We start from the raw sequence: 8,553 nt of genomic DNA on the forward strand, positions 1-8,553 counted from the left end.
CTATGAGTACCTGATAACTCAACCCACATGGGATTCGAACTCCCATCCCAGAAGTGGAGGATTTGAGGTAATATGTTGACAGCTCAGCCATAGTGACCCCTCATGCTATTATCTTACCTAATCATTTGCATTACTTTCGGGGGATATTTTTGTGTATGGCTTTTATGATGCAGGTGACATTCCCAACGACAAATAGGTGTTTATAAGGGATCGGGATCAAAGAGAAAGACAATTCTGCTGATGGCACTTAACATAGATAATAAACAAGAAAATTTCGTTTGTACAAATTTGTATACAAAGTTTATTTTCTCATGTCTTTCATAATCAATTGCGCTTTTCAAACAGTATTTTGATTAATATTTTGGCACAACCTTATAAAAATCACTGTAAATCACAACAATACAAGAAAGCAGTCTATTTGCCCAGTTTGGAGAATTGTCAAGCAATTATATTGTAACTTGTAAGAAAAAAATACCTAATAGCATGCCAGACGCTACAGTAAAATCCTCCCCTGAATAAATATTAATAATTTATAAAACGTGTCTCAATTTTATAAACTCTGTTAAAGTTCTGAGAAGACATATTTTAATAAAATAATTAACTTACATAAATATGACTGAATAGTTTTCATATCTTTATTTCTTTGCAGTTGTGTTGTGAATAAGCAAAAATATTCTCCATGTTTCTGTTCTATGTCTTCAAATAAAGGAATGCAAGCTAAGATGGCAGTGAAAGAAATTTCAATTATTAGAACAAGCCTTGAAGTCTTTGACATTAATGCATTGTTTTACCCTGCAGAACTAGCAGCCAGTATTGTGACACCGGTGATCTGTCTACTTGTAGAACTAACGACCCAGTTCTGTGACCTCCGGAGGCTGGTCCACCCTATAGACTTGCTCGGCCAGGACGAAATAGCCTCGGTACTGGACATCGTCCGGAGTTATGTCCCAGTGATAGTGACCACCCTCCCCATGGTCACTGAAACAATGGAAGTGCTCAACCCGGAGATCCATACCCTAATTAAAAAGGAAAATTATGATAATCAGTAACCAAGGTAACAAACTTGTGTTACTTTGAATGCAATCTATAACAATAATAGTGTATCTAAGTTTATCATTGTAATAATAGTATGCAGAATGCTAAACTTTTATTAGAAGCCAACAAAAATGCTTGTTACAAGAGAGGTATCATTGAATATCTAATTCCCCTTTACCTAAATTCTGCCCACTGAAATGCATCCCACCGCTGCCATCAAAAATTGTAAACGTAAATGTGATGTTGACAATAATTACATCTTTATATTCTGTACAGGTAACACAATCATTACAATAACTTTCTGAATAATTTTTTTTTTTTATTTCTGGTTTCAAAATAACAACAAAACATGGATAATTTCTACACAAATAAGATGTCAGTTTACACAGCAGAGTGTAACTTACCGGGTCGTGAGAGACCAGCTCTCCTACACAGACCAAGGTCGCAGACATGTCATAGAAATTGAGCCAGTTCTTCACCTGTTCCTGTGTTGTCATTGGTGTTTTGGAAAAGTCTGGCTGCAAACAGATACATAGGGAAATTAATACAGACCCTTGAGCATTGATTTGTTCTATTCAAACTAGTTCACCATAATATATAATACATTGTATACATTGTATTTTTTATTTATCTTGAGCATGTGTAAGACGAGCTGCTAAGCTCAACATGTAATCAAGTTTAAATAAAACCTATTAATGTTATTAATTATTACCGGTATATGAATTATAAATTCTGTTGCACAGTTTAATTTTTAGCTATTTTATGGCTAGAATGACAAGTCTATAAGTTTGATCCATTCCAATGGCTATTTAGATAATGAATATCTTTAATTTGCTCAATCTAATAATTAGATTTGTAATTCCTCTCCACTACGATGCTCTTTGTTACACTCCTGAATTGGCGCATAACGTAGAGCATGTAGTGGAGCGGAATTACAAATTTAATTTTAATAAAATCCAATTTCAGATTCAGAAATCAGATTTAATTTTAAATTCCACCTGTCATTGTTGTAATTGGTACTTATCATTATATGAAGTTTGGCTTTGCCTTTTTCTGTACTTACCATTATATGAAGTTTGGCTTTGCCTTTTTCTGCACTTACCATTATATGAAGTTTGGCTTTGCCTTTTTGAAGTTCTGGCTTTGCCTTTTTCTGTACTTACCATTATATGAAGTTTGGCTTTGCCTTTTTCTGTACTTACCATTATATGAAGTTGGGCTTTGCCTTTTTCTGTACTTACCATTATATGAAGTTGGGCTTTGCCTTTTTCTGTACTTACCATTATATGAAGTTGGGCTTTGCCTTTTTCTGTACTTACCATTATATGAAGTTGGGCTTTGCCTTTTTCTTTTCTGTACTTACCATTATATGAAGTTGGGCTTTGCCTTTTTCTGTACTTACCATTATATGAAGTTTGGCTTTGCCTTTTTCTATCAGAAACACTCCCCCTAGCGCCACCATTTTGTCGCCATAGTAACTCTGTAACGTCTTCCTCATACATGACACAAAATTCTCCTCTCCCGTTCTCTTCCCCGCTTTCACCTCTAACACCTGTTTATAGATTTATTATTAGTTCACCATTTTAAAATAATAAATCACAACTTGATCTAAAAATATTTTTTTGTACAAAATACAAGATGTGTATCGAATCTCCTGTATCTAGAGATGCTCCACTGCCGACAAAGCATAAATAATAACCACTATTTGAACAATAATTGGTGTTAAATTTATTTTGCTTTCGGCGCATGCGCAATCAGTACTGCATTCCATATAGGACATAGTGCCATGGATTTTTTTCGGGGTGCAATTTATTATTTTAATAATTTATCTTGAAGTAAAATAAGAAGCTCAAACTATTCAATGATGGTAATGGTGTAAAGTAAGTAACTTTTTTATCAGCAGAAAAATACTAAATCGTCTGCTCTTGTTTTTGATAGAGAAAAATTACCATTTGTCAGCTGTGGAGCATCTTTAATTATGAAAAATTCTGTTAAAATAAAATAATGAAAATATTAATTTAGCTCGAAAAACTGTTTTTTGCAGTCAAAAGCACAGGCTTTAACGTCTGAGTTCGTAATAAATATGATGTTCTTTTAATCGATCTTTGAACGTTTTGCGTGAGTCGATTATGAAATCTCTATACCTTACAACATTTGCCCTCTGTTACTAGAAAATTCCCCATCAGATTGAACTCCGGACACGTTAGTTTTTCCAGGATACATGATTCATCCTGCAAAAGTGAAGCAAAATGATTTTATACGTAAAAGATCTAAAAAAACGTGTTCTGTAGTGGAACAAATTAAACATATCTAACATTAAAACATTAATTTCTTAGAAATGATTCAAAACGTTCATCAGATATAAGTTCCAAATATAACTACAAAGTAACAGCGTTATAGCCATTGAATTCCAAAGGCTGAGATGATTTTTATCCGATATACACTGTAAGTACGTATACAATTTTGCACATCCTTGTTCTCAAATAAAATCATATAAAAAATTTATTAGATACATTGTAAGGAAGCATTATGAAGGACCGTCTTTCCGAGATATTCCATCTCACCTTTGGGTCGACTTTAGCGATATGTGCGTTGTTTTTTAGTACTTGTCCGTTATTATCCAGTAACACATTATTCATCAACTGAAACAGGAATAACAGACATTGAGGTCGATATAACGGCAGAGCGGCATGTCATATTAAAGAGTCTTTGGACGCTAGAATTTAGTTAATAAAAGTTACAATTATATATCTGACTGGCGTAACATGATACTGCACATGTATGCTGTGAACCACTTAAATTTATGTTGTGTATTCAATTCATTGGCAATACACAGTTTCACGATAAAGAAATCTTAATGACAATTGTGAGTGCTTTATACAAGTGTGTTTTTCACAATTATTCGCGGTACAATGGAAATCACATTAGAGCTCACACCAGAAACAATACCGGAAATTGTAGCTCACGAAAATATAGTGTAGTTCCCAATCTTTATTTTGAATCAGCAAATATATTGTCAATGGAAGCAAGATACATATATTTGGGAAGCCTGATCTGTTCAATGACCATGGGACAACTTCTATAGTTTAAATTAAGAAGTATTGTTAGTTAGTTGTTGGTATGATTATCTACCTCACTGTTAGAGCCGACGTGTTCACAGGGCCCGGCACCAGCTCCGATCATAAACGCCCCCGGTAAGTCCACTAGTTTGGCAATTTGTGCAAATGTGAATTTCTGTAATAATTTAAAGTAGGTTTATCATTTCATTTTCTGCCAATTTTATGTATGCAAGATCTATAAAACAAAATAAAAAAAAATAATTTTTAAAATATTTGTCGATTTTGTTTCTGAATCTCGGGGGTAATTTTCAATATTATGTGCAATGATTGTCTTCTGAACCAGACGAAGGGAGATAACTCGAGCTGTTGTACCTTATCTAGCTGTGGCATGGGAGTCAGAAATCCGGGACCTCCAACATCCGCTAGTCTTGGGTTTCCTCCTAGTCCTACAGGGAAAATTAATTCATTACAGTTACAGTCAAACCTGTCTATAAAGGACACAAAAGAGGGGGGGGGGGGGGGGGGGGGGGGGGGGGGGGTTACTAAAACGCCCGTCATAGACAGATTCTTTTATACAGAGCAGTTATACCGATAGTATTTTGCACCAAATCGGTTTGAGGAGTCTATATCCTTTACAGGCAGATGTATTTTATATAGAGGTATTCGTTATAGCAGGTTTGATTGTATATATCTAATTTGCTAGTCTCATAAATAAACCAAAATTGTTAATACAGTGTTTAAAGGCGATCAAATCATTCTTTACGGTATGTAAATATAACAACATTACTTGATATGTAGGTAGACTACAGATCGTGGTCTCTAACCGCACGTTAAAAATGTTTTAGGTAGACTAATGTAAAGTTAACATGTTCTTATCAAAATGAAATCACGGGTGAAAGCCTGTCAATACACTTGTATTACGTAATCAAGATGACTAACCTGAACGGTCCAGTATGTGACCGACCCGGATCCGAGTTAGCTACTGTTGTATTTGACAGACTGAATTTTAAGAAGGTGATATCTTTTCTGCTACAACAGTAGCAGGATCCCAGTATAACCTCTGACAATGTTACATAACCGTACGATATTTACAAATTTTGCTTCTTGAATCTGTTACTTTTTCATTAAAGGCCTACTACCTTTCAGAAACAGAAAATAAACGTTTCTTAAAAACACAAATAACATACGGAAATTGATATCAATGACCTAAGGTGAGATTACATAGAGAATGTCATACAAAGTCATGATTTCCTGCGTAATTTGTGTTAGAGCAAAATCGAAATATCATTTCATTATTTTGTCGCCTGGCACATTTATATTCAACTAACGCGCGGTAATTAGGACGACCGCGGGAAACATATATATAAAAACCGGCATTATGAAAATTAACATTTACTTTTATGACTCTACAATATCATCAATCTCATTTTAAAGATGCTCCACCGCCGACAGAGCATAAAGGATATTCATCATTTGAACAATAATTGATGTTTAATCGTGTATACATATGTCGAGTTAACTCAAAAAATAATATAAAATAATTTATTTTGCCTTTGGTGCATGCGTAATAAGTACTTCATTCAATATAGGATATAGTGCCGAGGAATTTTTTCGGGATGCAATTAATTATTTTTCATAAATTTAACTTTAAGTAAATTTAGAAGCTCAAACTTTTCAAAGGTGGAAATGGTGTAAAGTAAGTAACTTTTGTAACTGAAGAAAAATACTTAATCGCCTGCTTCTATTTTTGATGGTGAAAAAATACCATTCGCCAGCGGTGGAGCATCTTTAAATTCCGATTTTAAAAACATTAAAAGGCATTTCGGGAAGGTAGTTGTCCTTTAATTATTTCATTGATACATTTCTTCAGCAATTGCATCTGACAGCAACCATCGATGGGATCAACCAGACAATACGAAGCAATGATGTCCTTAATTTATTTATGGACTATCTGTATTTGTCTGTGTTAAGGGTACCGTGTGAACATTTGTAACCCTCATTATGATGTTTTTAGTTGTTGTTGTTGTTTTGTTTGTTGCTGTTGGTTTTTTTCGTTTTTATTTTTTTTTATTGAGAAAAGGGTGGATCGCCTCGGAATACTGACAATAGTTTGGTCCACACTACCGTTGGAACTACTTATTACCCCATATTTACTTCAGACAATAACCTTCAAGAAATACTATCCTAAAGACATACGTTCGTCAGTGATATTACGAAATGTACTTCTATACATGTATATATTTACACGTAAATTACTAAACACAGATTGACACCCAGTTATTGTAGCATTGATTATAAATATGTATACTCAGATTTATGAACTGAATGGGAAGATAGAATTCGAGAGCAGGTCTATAATACAAATTCAATGTATAACAATGTTTCCCATTGGTATATACATTACTGCCTTTCTAGTAGGTGTGTGGATATATACAAAGTAAACTTTGATAACTAGGACAAGCTAATTACCATACAGTCTATTTTGACCCCCTGAATATGCGTGACCTGGCATACTTTCAAAATTTACATTAAAGATGCTCCACCGCCGACAGAGTAGAAATGATATTCATCATTTGAACAATATTTGGTGTTTAATAATGTATAAATATGCCTAATTAACACAAAAAATAATGTAAAATAATTTATTCCGCCTGTGGTGCATGTGCAATCAGTACTTCATTCCATATAGAATATAGTGCCACGGAATTTTTTCGGGATACAATTTTTTTCATATTTTTAACTTGAAGTAAAATTAGAAGCTCAAACTTTTCAATGGTGGTAATAGTGTCAAGTAAGTAACTTTTGTAACTGAAGAAAAATACTAAATCGTCTGCTCCTGTTTTGATAGTGAAAAAATAACATTTGTCAGCGGTGGAGCATCTTTAAGATACTACAACATATACAGATATTAAATAGCAAATGATCAACAGTTAAGATCAATATTCTTGAGTGTACTTATAATAAACAAACAAATTGACGTGGGAAACATTCCAAACCAAGGTACGATTTGACCACTGTCATAAATAATTAATTTCAAATTAACTTTCAAAATTTCTAATCATAACAATCAATTCGCCAGAGACAGTCTAATGTGCTGGTAAATTAATACATCAATTAGAAGCACCTTTTTTAATTAAGTTGAATTTACCTTCGGAGACAAGCATGAACGGCTTCTGTGTGAGGTCAGGACAATCAACAACGTCGGTACTCACGGAGGCGAAATTCTTAGATAACCCATCCGAGAGAACTATATAATAAAATAATGATATATACAGACTGTATGTGGTACAAATACAAATTATACTGTGGTTAGACTTACACTGTCCAAATTTCTGGATTAAGCTTAAGATATTTACGCTTTTATTATAACAGATGTTATAAAAGCAAGTGCATTAGAGAACAATAACTTTCATTCATTTGATGACAAACACCAAAAGCAAAATGTATTTCTAAAAAAAAAACTTATTCTTTTTTTTATATGTACTAATACGAAGAATTTCCTTTATCTCGAAAGTATGTATTTTTCTCACAATTTTAAATTAATTCCGATGTAACGGAGCGTATAATAAAAAAATGACTTTGATAACCAAACCTAAATGCCAAACTCTATAAATTCACCTTAATATTATTGCTTATCCTGTTACTTGTACAATTTCTGAAATAATGACTAAAATAGTTGTCACTTTATGATACATCGGCAATTTTATACCTATTACGGTATAAAGTCATACAATAATCGATGTCGCTCAACGTAAATTATAACCAGCATATTACATTATACCCTTTGAGACGACCCCTTCTGAACGCACTGATGTTAACTTGTTCCGGTACAGCCAGATGCATGACCCGGGAATAAAGAATCAATTGATTAATACAAAACCAGGCACAACTTACCTTTGGCAACTTCATCAAGCGGTGGTAAATGTGTCTTGACGGACTCCACGGGCGGTGACGCTGCCATCTTGGGATTGTTACACGTTCAGTCTGCCTTTATCACAAATCGTCACACTGACCGACTTACGACGATAACACAAACGGATGTTTACAGGGACATGTAAATCCAGAACCAAAACACCACTTATTCCCGGATCATTTATGTTTATATAGTTCCAGTTCAACAGTTCACACAAATTTACATTACGGTTGAACTGCAATGCATGTTATTCACAACTGAATACAAATTACAATGTACATGCTTGTATAATGAGAAATAGTAATAATCAAACGGATTCAGTTCATAACATAACCAGTATACATATTATTGTAGATCGAAAAACAAACGACTGCATTAATCTAAGCTATTATATGAGAGCTTGCATGGGAACTCGCCTATCCACACAGAACTATCCGATATATTACAATACATTCTCGATACTCCAGCGGTTATTATCACTGCCGTTATATCCACCCCTAGACTATCTCATAGTAAAATTGAAGGAAGTTCGGGAGGAAAAGGCTG

At 34.0% G+C, this 8,553-nt stretch overlaps 1 protein-coding gene across 1 annotated transcript; it reads right to left on the reverse strand.

Annotated features, from left to right (window-relative positions):
- Nucleotides 1–272: 272 nt before the first annotated feature.
- Nucleotides 273–8,148, reverse strand: LOC138331715 (ester hydrolase C11orf54 homolog). Its single transcript, XM_069279466.1, has 9 exons — nt 7,989–8,148; nt 7,243–7,341; nt 4,467–4,540; nt 4,168–4,269; nt 3,600–3,677; nt 3,180–3,266; nt 2,438–2,587; nt 1,440–1,553; nt 273–1,016 (listed from the first exon to the last, which is right to left on the reverse strand). Exons 1-9 carry the CDS (start codon nt 8,053–8,055, stop codon nt 846–848), a joined length of 942 nt encoding a protein of 313 aa, XP_069135567.1. The 5' UTR covers nt 8,056–8,148; the 3' UTR covers nt 273–845.
- Nucleotides 8,149–8,553: the final 405 nt, after the last annotated feature.

This window comes from Argopecten irradians, chromosome 9, assembly GCF_041381155.1.
Source record: "Argopecten irradians isolate NY chromosome 9, Ai_NY, whole genome shotgun sequence".
Taxonomy (NCBI): domain Eukaryota; kingdom Metazoa; phylum Mollusca; class Bivalvia; order Pectinida; family Pectinidae; genus Argopecten; species Argopecten irradians.

What these genes read in the sequence shown, in the direction of transcription:
- LOC138331715 (XM_069279466.1), bottom strand. Translation starts at nt 8,055, where the DNA reads ATGGCAGCGTCACCGCCCGTGGAGTCCGTCAAGACACATTTACCACCG. An exon ending in GCTTGATGAAGTTGCCAAAG is followed by an intron (nt 7,342 to 7,988) that starts GTAAGTTGTGCC and finishes TTTATTATATAG; the next exon opens with TTCTCTCGGATGGGTTATCT. An exon ending in AGCTGGTCTCTCACGACCCG is followed by an intron (nt 1,017 to 1,439) that starts GTAAGTTACACT and finishes CTTTTTAATTAG; the next exon opens with GGTATGGATCTCCGGGTTGA.